At 37.0% G+C, this 22,167-nt stretch overlaps 1 protein-coding gene across 2 annotated transcripts in view; it reads right to left on the reverse strand.

The window, feature by feature from the left end:
* The window catches only part of CDH13 (cadherin 13), a 427,603-nt gene that overhangs the window by 11,378 nt on the left and 394,058 nt on the right, over positions 1-22,167 (reverse strand). The window contains exons 11-13 of one of the 2 annotated variants that reach the window (XM_065733108.1): positions 15,448-15,590; positions 4,400-4,633; positions 3,280-3,495 (exon numbers count right to left, since the gene is read on the reverse strand). In XM_065733108.1, coding sequence (XP_065589180.1) covers positions 3,280-3,495; positions 4,400-4,633; positions 15,448-15,590 — 593 coding nt within the window. Of the gene's footprint in view, positions 1-3,262; positions 3,496-4,399; positions 4,634-15,447; positions 15,591-22,167 lie in introns of those variants that run through there. The other variant, XM_065733107.1, reaches the window with a different exon arrangement.

Raw genomic sequence — 22,167 nt, forward strand, 5'->3', positions numbered from 1 at the left:
AGATTTATGTAGTCCTTCTCTTTCACTAGGAAATCCAGCGCACTCTGTCTGTTCATTTCCTCAGTCTGAATTACTGAAATTCTAAATTGTATCTGAAACAAATTGGTCCTATCTTATCTGCAGCTGCAGCTAGGAGAAGCTGACAGAGGACAAGATGCTGTTAAACTAAGTCTTGTTTGAAACATGGTGCCTGCAGTAGTGACATGAGATTTAATATTCTTTCCAATATTTATTAGCATTGACTATTATAACTTTGGACAGTCTTGTACCTGCCAGTAATATGTCTTGCCAGCTTCAATTCAGTGGCTATCAGAAATATTAAGTTAGGGTAAGTACAGAATAAACAAGGATGTCTTTTTTCTTCCCCAGTCAACTCTGTAGCTGCCATCTGTACCAAACATCTTATTGTTTTGTTCTGGAATAGCAACATAACACTGCCCATAGACTTCAGTATCCTTCATTTCCTCCTTTGGGTGATAAGAGCTCCAAAGCTTTTCTTGTTTGAAGTATACCTGCCTTTCCAAGGGCTTCTGGGCCACTCTGTATCTCATTATACTGAGCACTGTAGGCAGCTACAGAATAGGTTCTATTTTTTGCATGCTTTGCAGTTTTAATCAGACTCTCCAGCTCTGTGCTCAGTTACTTCAGAAATTTGCCACATATGTCTTCTTCCATGACTTACAAAAGAAGCACGCATTCCAAGTAAGATAGTAATTGTACCATGTTTTGTTTAGCAAGGAGAATCATGCAGGGCACTTTCACCATGAGCAGCTTTCATAGGGCTATCTATCCTCACACCAGATTTCAAACACAAAGAGACATACTTTGGCATGAATAACAAAGTTCATTTGACTGAAGGATTTACCTCCTAGGAAAAAGAGCCTCATAAAAGATAAACACTGGGAGCAAACTGAGCCTCAGTAGGGCTTTTCCAAAAATTAAATCCATAACTTGCCACTAGAAATGGGGTATTTCATCTGTTCAATAAGCACTAAAGTTCTTTTTGTTTTTATGGCATCATAATCTTTGATTACTCTGATAAATATTTGGACTAGACAAAACACTGTGGTGAAACTAATCACAGTTATAAAAGAACTGTGTGTGAAAATGAATTTGAAATGCAATGATATCAGCACATTTTATAGAGGTTCAAATACAGAATCACATTATTTAAACTGGGTCCTGGCTTCATTCTTTCACCTCTCTATGTAGTCATCTACACATGAGAAAAATAATTGCTATGCTTTCTGGTTTTGCACAAGCATGAAAAGATAACTATAGCAGACACAGAGTACCAGCCTCTCTCTGCATAACTGGATGAAGCCAAAACACACAACTCTATAGTGCAAATTTCAGCAAAAAATGAATGCAGACCTGCACTGAGGATTAGATCTCTCTATGCTGAAGCCTAGCTAGGGAGTGCTCTCATATGCATCAACAAAAAACATACTAAACATCCTCTGTCTCAGGATGGAGACCCTTCCTTCCCTATCCCTTCAACTCACCTGCCACATCCCCGTTCTTGTTTTGCTCAGGAAACAACCCAGGGCACAGCACTGAACAAACTGATGCCAGATTATATGCAGAATCTTACTCCATTCTTAGGTTAAAATTACAACTCTAGGGTTGTGAAAAGGCTCTGTACACTAGGAAACAATACAGACATGTCAAGACAATTCCGTGCTACTTATTCTTTTACAGTAGTAGAAAGGGGAATCTCTGTATCAATGTGAGCACCGTACACCATTCAGGTCCTAGGAGCCCATGTTCTGCTCACAGTTCAGCTGGAGAAGATCTGTAGTCAAGAAGAGCAACTCAAGAAACATTTTCCAAAACCTAGAAATGTGAATGCTTTCAAAAGCAAAATGCATTTTTCTACCTTATAGTCTGAGCAGATGCAATAATGTAAATAAAGTTCAAGTGTAAATCACATCCAGGAATGTTAGCCCAGTGATGAAAGTCATGTTTAGTGCAGCAACAGCAACATTTATGAAGAGGTAATGAGAATGTATTTGAAGCAATGGGCTGCACCTGTATATCACTGATGCAATGCTGTCATGTACTGTCACATATTTCTAACATATTACTTCTAACAGCTGAAGTCTGCATTTGTTTCTAGTTGACTAAACCCAGAATAACTGGACCAAAGACAGATGTTGCTGATTAGAACAAAGAATGGGAATTTTCACTTAACATTTATCTAGTCTTTTTCATCTTCAAAGAGCATCACCAACATTATCTAGTTCTCTCACAATAACCTTCATGCTAACCTTCTGGGATAAAAGTAATATACTATAGAAAAAAAACCCCACAGATATGTAATCAAGCATGCACAAAGCCTCAGATGTGTAAACTGTCTTGGCCTCTATCTCTGTCTAATGGTAGGCTGTACTTCATCAAGAATCTAAGACCTTTCACCATGGCTTGAGAGTTAATTCACCATACAATTCATTTTACTAACAATATGTGATGGTAATAGTCCTTGAATAATAGATTCTCTACCATAGCTACAGGATACAGCAATTTCTTTTCAACATTTAAGGAACTCAAAATAATAGTGCATTAAAAACCTATTGAAAACTGTTGCAAAGCAAGACAGGGACACATTTGGGTTGGATGGTAGAATTCTGTAGTCTCAATTCCTGCTCCTAAGTCATTCTGAGATTTCTTTTTTTTAACTCCTAGTTCAGATTAGGAATTTCATAAGACTTTTAGAAAGCATTCTCTAAAGCAGCAGAAGCTTCCTTTATGCATCAGTTCATTTTCCCTCAACACAGACTTGCTATTCTGGTTATCAGTTTGAGTGTCTCTAAGCCCAGAATCTTGAATAAGTTCCTTATGTTCCAATTGCTTGCGCACTTTACGGACAAATAGATTGAAGCAGACGGTACTCATTTTCATGGTGACCCAGAACAGTTATTGTTACAAGAACACCTTTTAATCTTCGGTTTCTGCTTTTGAATTGAATTCAAGTGGGGAGAGATGAAAGAAAGCATCTCAGAAATCTGTTACTACAGCTGGTACTTCTTAGTTTATCATATGCTAGCTTTAATTCTCTTTGATTCTTCTAAGAATTATTGCTTCTGTTTCTTAATTTGACAACCCTGCATTTGTTGCTATTTTTTGACTGTGAAAAATCCCTCCCCTCCTACTTCTGTATAGCATCTTCGTCAGGGAAAAAATAAAGTTCACTAACTTCTCTCTTGGTAAGGTTTCTTATAGTGCAAAAATGAGCAGATAAATAACATTTCATTACTTACGCTTAAGGAAAAGACTTACAAAATAAACTGAAGAGTGAAAGAAGAATAAGGGTCATGCTGATATGAAGGGCATCACTTGCACTGCAGTCCATTCTGGATTTCTTGCAGGAACACACTTGTAATTTCAGTTCTGTGTTGTTAGTCAGAGGAGGTTTTCCAGAATCTGTCACTGAGATTGGGATGTTGTAATTGGCCTTTTTCAGGTTTTGAAGCAGGACGACCTGGGCGTGAGTATCTGCAAAGGATGAGGTAAGAAATAGTGAAATAGTGGTCGTTTGGATAGGAAGAAGCATTTGTAAATATCAGACATGCCACAGTTACTCATGGAAATTAAGAGGAAAATGAGAGCGCTCTAAGAATAGAGAATGGAATTGCATGAGAAATAAAAATAGGCAGTTACAGAAATTCTTTCAGGGGTTCAAAACTAACTGCAAGCATCTTCCAAGCCCCCATCAAAAGTAATACCTTCAAGAGTCCCTTTTGTTTAATATTAGGGCCACAAATTATTAGCATACTTTATTGTAGAAACAAGTATAGTAATGAAATGCTAAGGCATGTCATGCCCAAGGCAACACAAGCAGAAAGAATGTATCTATTTGCCAAAGGAAAAATCCATTCCTGGAAAGAAGGTTTAATTGCTTCCCCAGTTTGACTGAGAAGGCAGTGAAGCTGCAAGTAATGCACCTTCAGATCCTCAGATCTGCTGCCCAGGTGAGTGTGCTCTTTTAGGAGGTTTTATCAGCTTGATGACTGTAGAACAGGAAAAAAGGCAAGGGAATGGCTCCTCCACACTGTCCATGATATCCTGGAGGTAGGTACAGATGTTGCATCCATCTTTTAGTTCCTTCTAAGCAGAATATGAAATGAACTGCTAAAAGATTAGGGAAAATCACTGAAAGTGACCTGGGTGTCCTGGGAGACAACAAGCTTAACATGAGTAAGTAGTGTCCTACTGCAATAATGGAGGCAAAGAGGATCCTCAGTCGCATTTGTAGAGGCACTGGAAAGTAGTAGTAATGGATCAATCCATCCTGCAGGATTTCCATGCATTACTGCTGCTGAATTCGTGTAACAGTCTCAGCATGGGATGTAGAGGCAAGAAGAATAAAGACATAAAAAAAAGAAAATAATGGACTTACTGTTAAGCTTAGTGATTCTCCACAACTTTTCTGGGCCGGATTGCTTACTCAGTTCAAATTTAAATGGATCTGTGTTGGGATGGAGGTCTTTGTCTGATGCTCCTAGTACCACTACTCTGAGATCTTTAGCATCATCACAGACTTTAGCCAGTGTTGGGTAAAGGGATGGGACATTGTCATTGACATCCTCCAAGGTGATGTGTAAAGTTCCTGTACCCGTAGCAGGAGGGTTACCTATAGGAAGAACAAACAAATATTTATTAGAATTAACCTTCCATAAACATTTGTCTTATTTGTATCTGCATGGATGCCAAGGAACACAATTTTTATACATCTTTCTTCTTTTATGAGAGAACTATTGCTTTTAAAATTGAAGAATTACTGTTGTAAATTGTTGCTATATTTTCAAAATGCAGTCTGTCTGTTTCTCCACAGTATGGACAATTATTCTAAATTTGAAGTCAAAATGAGATTAGGACATGAATAGATATCTGGAACAATCTGTTCATAAATGCATACTGAGAAAATCATAGTGGGAAATATCCCCTGCTTAGACAGTGTGGTATTAAAAGAACTGAAGACGAGACAAATAGGAGGAAAAGTGACAGCAGAGGAGAGACAATTTGTATAGTGATGACATTAGCAGAAGTAAAACGTATCAGCATGCAACTCTAGAAAACTTCATTTTTTATTTAGCCTGAGCTACCCTGTGTTGGTGGAGTTTCAAACCTTCTCAAATTATCTTCTAGCCCATCTCAGCCATGACCTGTAGGAACCAGTTTCAGAGGTGAGGCTGCTGTTTATACACCATGATACACTGCAAGCATTCATGCTGAGGCTGCGACTGGCAAACCAGCTGTGGCACCAGCAGTGTTTGCAAAGGGGACAGCTGCCCACTGGGAGCTGGACAATGCCAGCACCTCATTTCAGGGAGATCAGAGAGGGTCTGACAAGTAGTAATAACTTTAAGTCACTACAGATGTGTGCCATGGCTGAGCCAGGAACCTACTGCTTTCACTCTAAAGCTCAATATCTTATTACATCTTCGTCCCCTTACAGATCATTTTGACAATTCTCATTTTTTTTTTCCTAAATGCACATTTCTTCCTGCATTGTTTACCATAGCTAATAATTTCCCATTTGAAATGCTGCACTTACTGAAGGGTCATTTTGTGATGCTCAGTTTACTGGCTTAGGACACACCATCTGTGATCTCTGCACTTCCCACAGCTGTAAACCCTCAGCAGGTAGAATTGAAGAGGCTGTACTTAACCTGTAAAGCACTAGTGCAATGTGTCATGATAGTCTGACGTTTAGCACTTCTGCCTGCAGCCCAATGAACTACAGAATTACTCTTGCACTGAGAGTGCATCCTAAGAGAGAAGTAAATACCCTGTGGTCTGGATCTGATAAACTACTAACTGTAACAGAACGCAATTAGTCCTTTCAATAACAAATGATACTAATGGTGACACTTCATCTGTTTCATGCACACATAAATGCATAACAAAGACAGAATTTTCATAGTTCTTTAGCTTTCTCCCTCACTCATCTCTCACTTTGTCATCAGAAGGGTTAGGGTTGAGTTCTTTTTAATGAAAAAGAAATTATTTTTCACTTTTTATTGGACTAATTGAATTTGCAGAAAGGCTCCAATACATTTTTTGTTCTTGATATATTATTAAGCAAAGTCATACAGCAGAATGGATGAAAAGACATTCGAGTATTTGAAATATGATCATAAAAGCCAGCCTTTCATGCACTTAATTAAACTGCTGTCTTTAATTTTGAATGCATTATTTCCACACTGGACTGATAATGTCGTATGCACTGCCCTTCTTATCTTTGTCTGAAGTCGGTAATATTAAAATCTGCCTTTTGAAATTAAGAAGCCAACAGCATTATGAATGTACTGTTATTTTGTCAAAAGCAAATATGACTGCATTTTCTCTGCCACATTAATGTTTCCCTATCTTCATATGGCTCATGGGCCAGTCAACTCTACTGCATAAACAGGGAGGAAGGAAATTGCTTCTGTCCATTGAGGTGACTTATTCTCTGGCTGTTTTATTTCTAATGATTTAAACAAAATCTTCTGGTGATTTACGAAGACTTCCAAAAGAAAAATAAGCAAATGTCAAGGTCATAAACTGACACTTGTTAACACACATGTCATAAAATATGCAACAAAAAAAAAATGAATCAAGGAAATATGGTCACAATATATCCACTGGGAATATATGACTTTTATAAATGTGACAGTATTATGCTTTTGAAATAAGAAACACTCAAAAATCCCATGATCTCTAGACAGCTCTAGTTTTGAAATGAAAGATTTCTTTAGCGCATTTTAATCCTGAAATAGAACTAATTCTTATTGTAAAACTTTGCAGCTGAAAGGAGAATTAATGCATAAACCAAGACATAAAGGGCTCAGTCCAATAACCCTTGGGAACATCTTTTCAGAAGAGCTCAGTTCCCATTTTATCACTGAACTGGTCATTCCTGATGAAACCGAATACTTGGAACTTTTAGGTACTCATTTGAAACAGAACATTTCAAACTCCTGCTGCACACTCCACAAGTGGCACAGCTGTGGATATACTATGGCATACATATGAATCAAATGTTGTCACATTACTCATGTAAAAGATGCTAAAATGGACTGAGGGGTGGCTAATTTCACACTGAAAGAAAGTCAGAGCTTGCTATTGTAGCCTGATTTTAATAATCTAAGTAAAAAATGAGATCCTTAATGAGTAACCTTGAGACAGCAATGTGAGTAAAAGCTTCCAAGTTTGTTAAGGATTGGAGGATTAAAACTTAGATTGGCAATACTGAAAATTTACAAACTCATCTCAGATCATGATGTAATTGGAAATCTATGATATGCTTATCTGAACTGCATCAAGACTGTTAATCTCTTAATCTCCTAGCATTTGACCACATAAAAATCTTCTGGTAGCAGTCTTCAGTTAAGCAATAGCTAGTGCTGTTGTAAGATTCAACAAGTTAAAAAACACTAACAAAAGTAGTCCTATTTCAAGTTAGAGACCAGCATAGGATATGACAGAATTTATTGTCTGTGACCTAGAATCTGTAATGCAAAAGGCTGTTACCAGAAGACATAGATTTTAAACCGGATTTTAGTACAGAAAGCACAAATGACCATATTGTTACCTTTTTTTTTTTTAAAGCATTAAAAAAAGTTATAGAATTATAAAAGTGTCTGTTTCTATGTGCCTGTATTTTAACAAAAAGCTGCACAGAACCTTATTAGAATTATTAGTCTTATATCTTAAATTATAAGCACTCTGAAGAAAAACCTGGCCAAGAAATTTAAAATCTGAAATTCAGTTTTGCTCCAGAAAGTTCCCACAGGAACAATGAGGTCATTTAGACATCTAACTGCTCAAATGAGGCTGCAAATCAGGTAAGTCAGATGCTTAAAAGATACCAATTATGGACAATGATGACCATGGATTAAGATGACATTTCTCTTAAGTATTAAGACTTGCATAAAATGGCATGTCTAACAAGCAATTGTGGTTGAATGGCTGATGATGCACTTAATCTGAGCATAACATTGTTATGGACATAAAGAGCCATTTCATGTTCTCGTTTTTAGTTTCCAAACAGAAATGTGATGTTGTGTACAGATTTCTAATACAGCTGAGCTGTGCTTTGTGAAATTAAAACCAATATTCAGACTGACTTGAAACTGAATTAAGAAATTCCATATCAGTGTATCTTTGAATACCAACTATTTTCATGTATTTGAAATGGGAGAAGAAATACAGAGTTGGCTCATGCCAGACAAGGGTGAGACTTTCATACTGTGCCAGACACACCTGAAACAAAATGCTACTAAAAGTGAAAGTCAAGGACTTCACTTTTAGGGCTATCCAAAGGAACACTCAGGAAGCGACTGGGAGTTGCCTACAGAGCATCCTATTTTATGGCACTGTGTAGACACTTGTATTTCTACCACATCTTCCTACGGTTAGTGTCATAAAAGATTCCACACTGCATGAATAAGAAGTCCACACCTTGTGTAAACATATCTATGGAAGCATTCAGATAGTGAAGATGCTAATAACTACGTAGCATCACATCCCTGATGTGAAAGTTGGCTTTATGTGATGTAAACTCAAAATGTTGACTTTCCTTGGATTGTTTTGACTTCATGGAGTTGTTTCATTCAATACTAAGGAAGCCTCAGGGAATATACCACCGGCTGTCCGTGTCAGTCTGCTAGAGCTGGGCATGCAATAGATAAATATGGTCATTCATAACTAAGTCACCACTGTCTACTCCCAGAGAGCAATATTTCTTACTAGTTTAAGTTGGCTGATTATTTTCAAGATTGAAAGTTTTGTTCACATGCGTCAGAAAGAGGAAAAAAGTCATGAAGATGTAGTCCTTTTGTTGCAGCTTTCTGAGTTCTGTTCTTTTAAAATCCCACTTAGGAAAGTCTGATATATTCTTATATATACATATTTTTCTTCTTTATTTGTAGATTTAAAGGATTTATGAAGGGATTTAAAGGATTTATTATTTAAGAATAATATTTTTTCTGCTAATAGGAAAATCTTTCTAGTTTAATTCTTTTTCTGTTCTGACACCAAACTTGACTTGACCTAAACTTTGAACAAGTTGCACAAGAAAGAAGTATTATCAAACACACACACAAATAGTTTTCCACATGCAATGTGAAAATAAGCTTTGACTAAATTAGATGAAAGTCAATTCGCTTGTAAATACTATGATTTGTTTTGTGCCACAGCTAAGGAACAAAGGACTGGTAATTAACTAACAAGAAAAGCCCTAGATACAAACCTGAAAGCATTATGATACGTGACTGCATGTATTCACTTAAGTTTAGAAAGTTCACCCACTAGCATGGAAAGTTGAACTTGTGAAGTGTTCTGTATTTAAAATGCTAATGTTTTGTATCTTGGTCATTACCACAAAGGAATATTTATGTGTAAATACCTTTGCAGCACAATTTATAATTAAAAACATTTAGGAAAAAGTGTATTTAAGTTCAACTATTATACTAAAAAAAAAAAGAGAGATTAAATTTGCAAGGAAAATTCAACCAATTTAAAGAATCCATCAGCTAACACAGATTTAAGCCACAGTACTGCTAGAAGCTAGGACTGCTTTTAGAAGGAACGGAGCATGAACTGTCACTTTTCACATGCTCATTATGAATGGCAAGAAGACTTCTGCACTCAGTTCCTCTTATTAAATTAAGCTCCCAGCACCATCAAATTAATACATGTTATCTGTGTCCTTCTATGCCATGATGCAAAAATTACAAGGCCATTTAATTCCTCGAGCAAGCAGTTTGTTCGGTGCCGGACGTGTAGGGTACCACTGCCATATAGATTTCTTCTCAGACTGACAGAATGGAAATTCATTTGCTCTCAGTTTTACTGGAATATTTATGGTTTACCATTTAGCAGCAGTTTTTAATCCACTTGTGCTATCATTTATGTAACCTGCAGTGCTCCATTCCAACTTTTTTTTTCCCACTGAGACTTTGTGAGCTAACAGTTGCACAGATACAGAATGAGATGGTGGAACGAACTGTTTGATCAATTACTGCAAGAACAATTTTTCTTCATATCTGAGCCTAAAAGAAGCCCTTGAGAATGTGAGTTCTCTAATTTCTGGCACAATTACATTTCCTCTGCCCCACCATGAATAAAGTCTTCTCACTTCAAACTTTTGTAAACCACGTCTGAATCATAATCGTATGAAGGTCAACTGAACATTTGCAATGGCATCTACAGAATTTCCTTCATTTTACTCCTATGTAACGAACTGTAAAATGTCGGACTGCCTAATATCTCCCCCTTGGATGTGGATTTTTTCTTTTTTTTAACCAATTTCTCCATTTTCAGCTTCACATTTGTCTAAAGGAGAAGCTGTATCCTTGTATTTAATAGAGCAAGGTCGGAGGGGAATGAAGAATGAAAGGAGTATTTCAGAAATTCCCACAGTGTTTGGACGGTGCTCTGCAGCCAGGCTGTACATGGTGCAGTTAAGCTGTGCTACAGGCTCTCTCTTTAAGTGATTATACTTCAAATATAGACTGTAAGAAATAACGCTTCGTGCTTTCCAGTGATACTGCCATGAAAATCTACAGTGAAATTTCAGTCTCCTCCCTCCTGTTTCTTTTCTACCTCCATACGCTGTTCCTCTAATCAGACAATGTGTGCATAGGAGGTGATTTGGCAGCAGGTAACTCTCACTGCAGGCGTAAATCCCATTCAGACAGATGCATTATGTTCTGTGTTCCAGCTGAACTCCATTAACGGTTCAAGAAAGGTAAATGGAGCCAATAGAGTGGGAAAATGTCGGGATTTGGGTGTGCTGCTCAGAGTCTGACATATTTGAAATCTGGCCTTATAAGTGCTACATACTGACATTTTCTACGAAAGAGGTCCAAGATTTCCCATGAAAATGAAGTTTCTTGTTTCAAAAACACGCATTGGCATATCGATATTTTTTTTCAGAACGTATCTAATAGTTTCTAAAAGTTGCAATGCTTCATTCATTCACTCAGATAATATATGCAGATCCTATTTTTGAGTAATTACATTTCAAAAGAGCACAGCTCTTTCAGCATATCAAATTGCTACTGACATATGCCATCCGTCTTAAATACTGTTTTCGGCATTCTAATTTCTTTTTCTAATCATGAGTCCGTGATGACAAATTAAAACAATATTTTGCATGCAATTCATATTTTTACAGAGATTTAAAATGGCAAGAAAAGGATAAGTATTCGGTTTATTTTCTCTTCTCAATTAATACTGCAATTAAGATAAGGAGTATAAAACTGGTTTAATTGGGTTGCTATGGCAACTAATTGCCTGATTTCTTCAAAAATAGCATGTTTTAGCTGGAATCAATCTGTGGTAATTTAATTATGTACATCATGAAGCAAGAAGACAGGTTAGGTACATGTAAGGAAAAATTCTATTTGCAAATGGTGACACATCTCTTTGTCACTCAATTATTTTCTAGCTGTTGTCTGTTTCTGTTCATTACACATGGTACAGAATGACAATTTTTCCTTTTAATGATCAGGAGTATCAAGAACTGCACAAATGAATGCTCAAGAGTATATCAGCTGGTCCTTGGAAACAAGGAAAAAGTGAGAATTGGATCCTGACTCACCTCCTTCTCATTTTCCTTTCAGTGTGCAGCAGGGAATTGAAGCAGTCTGACTCAACTGCCTAATTTATACAGACACAACTGACCACAGCATGAAGCAGAATCCTTGCACTAGGCAGTTCAACTTGGGGATGGTGATGTCACAAGGAAAGCAAAACGCTTTTGGAAAAGGTGGTTTTCACTTATGGGGTACTGCTGTTACGAAATAGTGCTTGCTGTGATTAAAGTTGTATCGGTTTAAATTGTGAACCCTTAACAGAGTATCTTTAACATATGGAACTGATAACACATTTTTAATGACATTTACCCTCTTTTATGTTTAATGGAGCTTTAAGTACTTCTATTCCCAATTTTTGTCTCAGGTCCCTGGTGATAAGAATAGCTGGCTCAGTGGCAGTGCACCAGAGTTTGTGTCTTGGTGGGAGAACACTGCTGCCTGGCTTTGTGAGGGCTGTTCCCCACCAGGATGTCATGGGAGGAGTTGCTATCAGTATTTAACAGAGCCAACAAGATTGGGTATTGGGGTTTTCACATTTCTCACCAGCAGCTGGCCTAGCTGACCTGCACAAGTGGTTTTCCACGTGTGAAGTAAACAAAAGTAACCAAAGTTTTTCTTCTAAAGACCTGGAAAGGTTATACAATTGGAACACTGAGGTATTGTGCCTCTCTGCAGTAATATTGTTCAATAACTTAAGAGAAAACTGTTGGGATATCTATTACTATTCCTTCCCCACTCCTAAAGAAAAGGGAGAAAGTTAGCTTTCTAAAAATTAACATATATTCCAGATGCTTTGAAATTTTAAACATTTTGTCCTCCTCGTCCTGTTTTTTTTTTTTTTTTTAATTTTTTCAAAATCGTGGCTTAAACTTTCAGATTATATATGATAAAGGACAATTCCAGAAGAGTTTTTAGCACGACAGCTTTTATGAGAAAAACATATTGGCCTTATGCTTTATGAGAGTCATCTCAAATGCTCCAGAATGTAATAGGATTTGTATAACATAGTTACACAGCAAATCACCTGGAAGACCTGATCCAAGCAGGTATCTCAAGCTCAAGTGATTTATTGCTTATACACATGTGGTTTGCACATATACTCCCAATAATTGTACTTTATGCTGATGATATTTCATTGTTTTTAGTGATTAGAATGATGAATAAAGGAAATAAAATAGCCACAATTGTTGGCACTTTTGTTAATCTCAGTAACCCCTGATAAGGTCGAATGAAACCAAGCTTGCATAAACCTGACTTTATCCTGTCATGAGCTCATTCTCAGATTAAACACAGTTCATGACACTTCAGCGTGTTAACTCTGCTTCATGATATTTCCTACCATTATTTAATTTCTTTCTTAATAGACTAGAGATTCTATGTCCACACAAGTCTTTAATAAAGAGTTTTCAAATTCTAAAGACACTACCTTGACCTTTACTGAAATCAAAAGTACAGAGCAAATTAGGATATTCATTCCAAAAAGTTCTTTTTACCATGAAATTTCCCTCAATAAAAGGTCAAACTTTATTATCTATAAAATTAATACTGTGTCCATCAAGTTATGTTTGGGAATGCACAGGAACTGTTTAGAACTGATATAATATAGATCATACTTAGCTACATTTCTCTTCAGTTAATTGGATAATAGTATCAAATTCAGAAATAATATATCACAGAATTGTAGGGGTTGGAAGGGACCTCTAGAGGTCATCTAGTCATATATATATGTCATATATACATAATAAATAACTATATTATTTTCTGCAGTGGAGTCTATTGTCTAATAATTCTCTCATGATTATTCTCATGTCCTACACATTAAGAAAGCTTTTGTGATTTACTGAAGAGATGTGATGGATTTATACAAAGGGCCACCAACCACGAAGCTCCTGCTTTGACTTGTGCCTGAAATCTCAAGCACTTTACAGAGCAGAAAAATGCCCCAACACTTGTCCCCTGCACTGAAGTGTAATAACCAACAGTCAGTGTCTGATCTATCCAGTAACAGGTTCTCCACTGGTAGCAGTGGAAGGGGAAGAAAACAGTATGATCACGAGTTTTGCCTTCAGCTGTCTCTACCCTTCAGCTGAAGTAAGATACCTATGCATGGTCATTCTAGAAACAGGCAAAAATGGAATATAGTAAAAAACAGAATCCCTTCTGTAGTTAATATGTTCCACGTGCTATGAAAACTAGCAGAAAATAATTTGTCCTTGTAATGTTGGACTAAGGTGCCTTTGCAGGGACTAATGTCCAAAGTTTAATTTCATTTTAGAATCTTGCCATATTATATAATAATATAATAATTATATAATACCCTTATAAACCACACAGTTCACAGACACACAGCACAGTAATCATGTTTGAATGACCATCATTGGCACCTTGGCGTGCCAGTGCTATTACTTCATTAAAAAAGTCAATAATGTTGGAGTAGATGAGCTTCCATGCTAACAGGCCTACCAAATTAGAAATAAACACAGCAGCTGCTAGAGTTGATGCTGACTCAGTATGTCAGCTGAACAGGATTCCTTTGTGTCCCACTCATGTCACCACATCCTGTGCTGTTTTATGCACCTTTCAGACACATTTTCCTCCTTTTGTTTTTCCAGCATGGAAAAAGTTCTGGGAACTAAAGAGGGCTCACCAAGCAATAAGGCTCCTGCTTTACAATAGCCAATTAATGAGTGTAACTGTGCTGAGAGTAAGATAAGCATCTACCCAAAAGTAAGGAAAATGCATCTTCATTCAGACTGATTCCCACAATAGGAATTATTCAACATTTTATAGCTGTGTTCCACCTCTTCTCTTTGAGGATATTTGACTTCACCTTTAAAACACGTGGAACTTTGTTCTTCTGATAATCCCTCAGTAATACTGTCCTGGCATGTTACCTTCATCCTGAAGGGACACTTCCTGGTGTACCATGTTTTAAGATACATTTAAAACTTCTTTACTTGATAGCAAGTTAAAAACAGAAACAAGTTTAGTGCTACATTTTGCTATGGAAATTTCCCTACAAAAATCTGTTTATGAATGATAAGAGAATCATCATGCCAGCAGATCTTTTATATTTAAGGCAATGCCACTTTTTTCTTTCTTTTTTTTCCCCCCTGTCAGGCCCTGCAAATGTTTCCTGAGTCATGTGGTTTGTATACACAGAATTACTCTCCTAAAAAGAACAGTTTGCAATTCATCACCGGGACTAAACCAGTTGCAGCTGTGGAAGAAATGTTAACATATTAGCTGTTATATTATGGACAAATGTGTTATTTATTTGGCGCCGTTAGCTCTGGAGATTTGGAGAAATGTTCACGATTTTCTCTTTTCTTTATGCTACAAAAGTCGCTTACTGAATTTTCACTAGATAGTTTAATTTTGATTATATTAGACAGAAGGAATTTAATCCTCATAATATTGTAAAAATATTGCATTTTAACAAGGGTTTTAACTTATGTTTTTATTGCCACTGTCACTGCATTGAATAGAATAGAATTCAGCATATCAGGGACAAGTTTTTATTGGAATTTAGGTGCCTTAGGCTTACTAACTGCCCAAATGTTACAAAGAAATTAACTCTGATAAAGATGATTTATTACTTTCCAAGAATATTCACGTACTATTTGCATCTCTTATCGAGATCTCAGCGTAGGAATAAATATTTGAGATGTAACCTTAAATCAAAGCTGTTCTGAATTTGACATTTTTTCTTTGTTATTGCAATGATCTCTTGTACCTTCGGATGTCCAGCTAACAAACTGCTTAATCATACACATATTTACCTTTTTGAAGAGGAGCTTTCAAAAAGAAAAACAGTTAATTCTATATTTAATGAATACAATCCATAAAAGCTACTCACCACTGTCTATTGCCAAAAAGAGAGCAGTGTATATGTTATTCTGAACGTGGGGAGATTCCCGATCCAGGATAGCAGTGGTGACAACAGTTCCATTGGTGGGGTTAATCTCTAGCCAGCTTGCTGGATCCTTGTAAACAGAATACCTAAATAAAAAGAAAAAAAATCATTATCAATATGCATATTTAGAAAGAATTATGTCATTACAAAAGAATACACCTTCTCAGTCATAGGCTTGTATGGGGTGGATTTCTTAAAACTTGGAAAAAAAAAAACCAACAAAAAAACAACACACTTGGTGCCTTCCTTTTGAAATGGAGCATTATCGTTAGGTTCATTTGACAAAGAAACACAGAGAGGTTTGAGCCAATATCTTTGGATACAGAAGCCCCAGAGCTTCATAGAGAAATCAATATCTGAAACATTATATAGGATCTGCTTCCTACTAACAGTCTTTGGAGTGTTATACAGCTAAAGTATCTGAACACTTCCAGCAGACCTCTGCAATACAAGTGGTATTTACGGACTTCATAAATCCTCTCACATACTTTTTCTAGGCTCAAAATCCTGCTTGGACTAGGATTTATTTATTTTTATTGCTTTTCCAAGTATTTTTCATTTTTTTCTTGCCATTAATTATTTAGGATGGGTCTGGAGATGCAATAAACTGTGAGGTTATGATATCAAAAAGAGAGTTTTGATTCAATAGGATCTAACTTGGGAGCTGGTTGTACACTGATGCCCAGTTTGCATGCGTTTGTTCTGCAGTTTTTGATCCATAGCTTTTTGCTTCTAATGATTTGATATAGATGTTCAGAATCTTGGAGCAATTTAAGTACTTGCATGTTGTCGAAATAAGGAATTGAAAATGCTGTCTGCCAAAATTCCATAGTACATATTTTGCTACTGTTCCCTCTTTGTATTAATCAGCACAAATATTTAGACCCTGACACTGGAAATATTTGGAAGGACTTTCTTTGCTAGGAACTTCCAGCTGTAACTGAAGTAATAAACATAAGAATGTGCATTATTAGGGCCTGATTTTATATTCAATGAATTATATTAAGCAACATAATAATACAGAGCTAAATTAACCAGCAGCAATTCCCTTTCCAATGAAATTTTAAACATTTTAAAAAAACCTCAGATAATATAATCAATGGTTAGCTTAATAACCTGTTTATCTTTTTTTTTTTTTAGTAAATACTATAGGTATGTACTATGGTACAACCATAAACATTTCTACAAACAAATTATAAACAATTGACATGAAATCTGGTATTGTTTAATGAGCTGGTGTCAAACCAGTGCCTTGTGAGGGTGCTCATGTGAAAGGTGTTCTGTGTGATAATGGGAAAATCGCATGTAATTTATCAGTGCAACTACCTCCTGAGCAAGTAAACAAATGGAAGAGATTGTTAGAGAGGAAAAAACAAGTGTGTTAAAAGAAATAAAATGGTATTTGCTAGAAGAGGAAAATAATTTCAGGCCAACCAGAGACACGGTCTTATTAAATTCCTACTTCAAAGGCTTGCTTTGGTCTCTTGTCCTCTGGGAAGAGGAAAAATAAGTTGTGGTCAGTTGCTAGATCCCTCCAACAAACTAAGGCACCCCTAACTATGAAGAGGCAATGTTAGCTGCCCTGCCCAGCTGCCTCTGAATCCCCAGTTCTTGTCTCAGAGTCATTAGGTCTATAAAGCTTCTGCTTTTTCACCGTGCAGTTATTTTGATTAGGGTCTGCTGCACAACTTTGAGTTTTGCCCGGGATTCTATGATTCCCAGATCTCAGACAGGCTCTGGGCTGGGATGCCTGAGGTGGGCAAGAACATATTTCATTATTCATGTAGCACATTTTAATGCACGTGGCAATAGGTCTGATATCAGCTGAAGATAAAAGAAAAACAAAAGCAAACGACCTAGTGCATGGCTCAGGCTTAAATTCTGTGATTAAGTTGGCACTGCAAAAGGTCACTGAATGAAATGAAGAATGGGTCCCAGGCCATACCATATCAGGTAACCGTTATAATTGGTTAAAATAAAAGCAGAGAAATACTTGAATTTCGATTGAGAACCACAGGGCTCCAGAATCCTTATGGATTTGCCATGTGGCTCACAGGACCATTTAAATAAACTGATCTATAGGCTGGCTCTATATTCCAAAGATCAATACAATACTCTCATTTCAAAAGAACGAAGTGCTAATAAACACTGGTTATGTCAAAGCAGTTCTTTACTAAGTCTCTCAAAACACATGGCTTGCTTATGTTCCAACAGGAGTAGCTGAGAGTTTCAAACCCTTGGCTTCCTTCCCCAGGAGCAGAAACTGTCCCTTAGGCAATACATGGAGAAGAAGCAAAGGCAACTGCTAACACAAAGTGAGACATTCCATCAACACAACGTGTCCTCCCACCTAACCATTTGAACACTAATCAATACCTGAGCTTTATCTCCTGTAAAAACAAATTGCTAGAATGGTAGCAACACAGATCCTTATTTCATTTCACTTTTTTTTTTTTTACTTTTATTGTTGTTTTTATAACTTTGAAACAAAAATACGTGCTAACATATGAAACCAGGGCAACCTAACCAATCCACACTCCATTGTAAAACTGCAAATTCTCAATTAACCCTGAAACAATTTAAGAAGATTCGACACTTTTAAAGTAATGAGAATTTAAAATGGATTGTATTATCTTCCCTGATTGCTCTACAAAGCACTGATGGCTGTGCAAATAAAAAACTGAATTGTATAACCTGTGATTTGGCACAGGATATTGTAAAAGTAGTACTTTGTCTTTCCCACATTTTTTACTTATCATAAGTATACTGCAGTACAGCTAAGATAATTGTTCTGTTTCTTTTTTCTTCTTTTTTGGAGGACTCTGCTAGCAAAAGATCTGGAATAAACTCATTAAGAAAAGCACTATAAAAATATAGAAATATAGGATACAGAGCTTCACTTTTTACTCTAGTGGGATCTGCTGATTACATGGCAGTATTGAATAACTGACCATTCTGAGGTGGTTAAACATGAACTTAGTGCCTGCCCACTCTGTTTTGAAATCATAAGCATGTCGGTATATCTGTATGGATTTATACAAGTTTATGTTCTCTGGAATGCCAATTACAGCTTATTTTTGACTTATTCTGCATTGCACCAGTGAAATTTAGTGCTGCCTTGTGGAGTTTCTTTGTTTTCTTCTGTTTAATTTAAACCATGTCATCAGGTTACAGTCTCTGAGGTTTATATGAACACCTGAGATGGGTGAGTGGGTGTAGCCAGTATGGTTGTTATCTGCTTGCATAAGGTTCATGCCCTGGCATTAACTGCAAGGCAAAAGAAACAATTCCCTGGAAATCATCTGCTGGAAAATATATACTTTAGCTATAGAATTTTGCACAGATGAAGAGAGGCTATAGATGCAGAAGGGAATACAAATCAATCTATGCCCTTTGACTATTTGATTCAGAGCTACAGTAAAATAGCAAATATATGGAAATAATTTTAAATGTATAAATGTCATCTTTCCCTTCATATAATGCAGGTAAATAATTCAAAGGATGCCTCCTGGTGTGGCCAGCAGAAGTTCCTGGTGTCTGTGGCTGGCAGTTTGATTAGCACAGAAGACTGCTACACAGAATAGAGGTAATAATATGGACATGGAAATCTTATCAGAACCACAGCCTTGCACTAGCCACAGTGACAGTTTCACAGCCAACAGTCAAATAGCCCGGGGGGTCAAAGGAGAGCAGCCAGGCATCTAGGCACAGAGTCAGATGCTGCTCTTGGCAACAACTGCCAGAGATTAGTAGTTGCCAGAATTTTCCCACGTGGAGTAAAGGGGTCTTGGCTCTTACACTATAACAGAAAGAGAAATAAGGCAAAATGAGGCACTTTGAGCCTATTGAGTATCACCATAACAGGAAAGAGTTGTGCCAAGTCTGTGCTGAATGACCCATCTGTGCCAGCTTGCCAGCATTGACAGGAGTTAAGGTGAGCAGGCTGCACAGGCTGGGAAGGGTGGCAGTGCTTCAGCCTTGTACATCTGGACACTGCTCAGTTCACCTTGTACAGAGATTGTGTGACCAACAGGATGCAACAGAAGTGATTCAGTGGTATTGGCCCAATGAGATATCTGACCCTGCAGCTAGACTCTGAGCTAACTGCAAGCTACAGGCAGCAAGATGACACAAGGGCTAACTAGTGAGCAAGGCATATGACATCATGTGCAAAGAGCTTCAAAGGGAGTAGGAGTTCAACTCACCCTCTTCCACTGCTCAGGGACTAGCTGGACATCAGTCAGTGGGTGGTGAACAATTGCTTGTGCATCACTTGTTATATACACTAATATATATGAATATGTAACTATTATCCTTTTTTCTATCTTAGTAAATAGTTGTATCTTAGTCCACAAGTTCTACTTTGTTGTTTTTTTTTCCTAATTCTCTTCTCCTATTGCAGTGGGAAGGGAGGGAGAGGGTGAGCAGACATCTGTGTGGTGTTCAGCCACGTGCCAGGTTAAACCACAACACCAAGTCATAGTTTTAAAACATTAAGGGTGTATTTCTGCTTTGAGAAACCTTTAAAAGGATAAAGTTACTAAATGATTGCTAAAGGACTGAGAACATATGGCAATGATGGACATCAAAAGTACTGAGATAGGCGGAATAGAAAATAATAATTTGAATAGATTTCTTAACATGCAGAAAAATAATTAATGTCATTTTCAAATTCTACAGTTGCTTAACTCCTTTTTTAAACCGTGTTTAAAATAGAGATAAAACCAGATGATTCAAGATTCATTCTCTTTTCTATGTGTGTGTGTCAGTGTGAGCATGTGTATGCTTACTGGTCCTGGGTGAAACTGAAAGTGTCAAAATATTGATAGCAACCATTTTCATGGCATTTCAATCTGTTCAGTCAGACTGGAAGGAGTCAGTATCAGAAAAGTAACAAAGCTTATTCATATATTCATATTCACAGCTTTTATGGATTCTGGCCCTACTGACATAAGGAAAATATATCAGGGTTGAATAAACCCAACATTTTCCCTAAGAAGTATAAACACACATTTCTATTTTGAATAGAAGGCATTCACATTATTCACATTTCTCAATCCGTAACGTTTCACCTACAATTAGATGGTGCATTCAAGTTATCATATCTGTCCCACTCCTACTGGGACTATAGCATACAATGGCAGTCTCTGAAATTTTTCCACAAGCTCTTCAAGACCTACTGAAGTAAAATGACTAGTGGGGCAGGTAACTTCATGTTTTCTATTCTTAAGAGCTCAGCATGGGACCTTCCTTTTGTCTCTGAACAAAAAATTCTCTAAACACAGACATCATATAATCTTTAAATCAAGCCAACACAAATATCATCTCATGATATCAAAACCACCTGAAAAATCAAGACTATCTGTCCACCATGTAACATCTTTTTCACTTTGTAACTGTCACCTTTTGCCTACAGTAATTATGTCAGCAATAGACACAGCATGCCCTAACAGAAGAGAGGAGGCATTACTGGGCATAACTGAATTCATCATTCCAACAAAAACTCTAGCAATTAAATCGATCACCAGTAGGACTATTTAACTTATCACCACATTAGCTTGAAGAAGACTACTAGTAAGGATTTATGTGGAAAATCAATTATTCAACAGGCTTTTCATGCCTTCTGTCAATATTACTTCTGAACACGCCTTCTCATTTGTCTACCAAAAGGTCCTGTAATCTCTGAAGTATTAAGAAATGGATGAGAACGTATTTGAAAACTCCTGAAAAGTTCTGTAGTTTCTACTGAGATCTGTATGACACATCTTTCTGTATGAGCTCAACTCAGAGGCAAGTAGTGTGCTGTTCAATCAAAATTGGCACTGGTCTGTCCCAGCAATTCTGTGCCTTGGTTTCCAACACCATTCAAATAAGTGAATGCAGCGAGCATGGCATTATTGTCAGAACAATATCATTACTGCTATGGGCACAAGATCACAAGAATTTCAGTGCAATTCTGCTGTTGCTTAGGGTGTTCTGTTATGCAGTAGTATCTGAGTAGTAATTCAAAGCTAAGTTTTTTTCATAATTTATTAGCAATTCAAATAAAACTGCCTGAAATAACAAGAGCATGTCAACAGGTAAATGGCTATGTGCTCGGAGAGATAGGGACAAAAATTAATCAGTACTATTTTCCTTACACAGACAAACTGCATTGCTGTGGGCAAACAGATATGCAGTGCTACCCTGTCACTTTCTAATGCCCGTATTTCTTGTTGCTTTCATCATAACCGCTCTGTATCTGAGCTGTGGGTCTTGTGCTTCCCAAGAGGATGCAATGGGCATACCAAGCTATTTATGGACAACATGATATAATGTATTGTATATTGATATTATATTTCATATGCCAATATGTATATATGACATATTAATAGCCTCATGTGCCATTTGGCTCTATGGTCTGACCACGGGACACTTGGCTACTAGACATTTCAGGTATACATTTGAGGGATCAGAACAATGGCCGGGCAGTGTATGGGAGCTGGTAATGGTAAATCCTCATGAGAGCTGATGGAGATCCCTGTTGAATAGTGGCCATTGGTTTGTCACGCAATGAATAAGACACCCATAAGTTGATACAGCAACACCTACAGCCTTACAGAGTCAGCCAGATTAATCATTTCTTTAACTGTAGCATTTGCCCTTTCCTTCTCCCCCATTAAT

The sequence above is a fragment of the Cyrtonyx montezumae genome, unplaced genomic scaffold (genome assembly GCF_038088225.1).
Source record: "Cyrtonyx montezumae isolate F1298 unplaced genomic scaffold, pur_monq_1.0 scaffold_17, whole genome shotgun sequence".
NCBI lineage: Eukaryota > Metazoa > Chordata > Aves > Galliformes > Odontophoridae > Cyrtonyx > Cyrtonyx montezumae.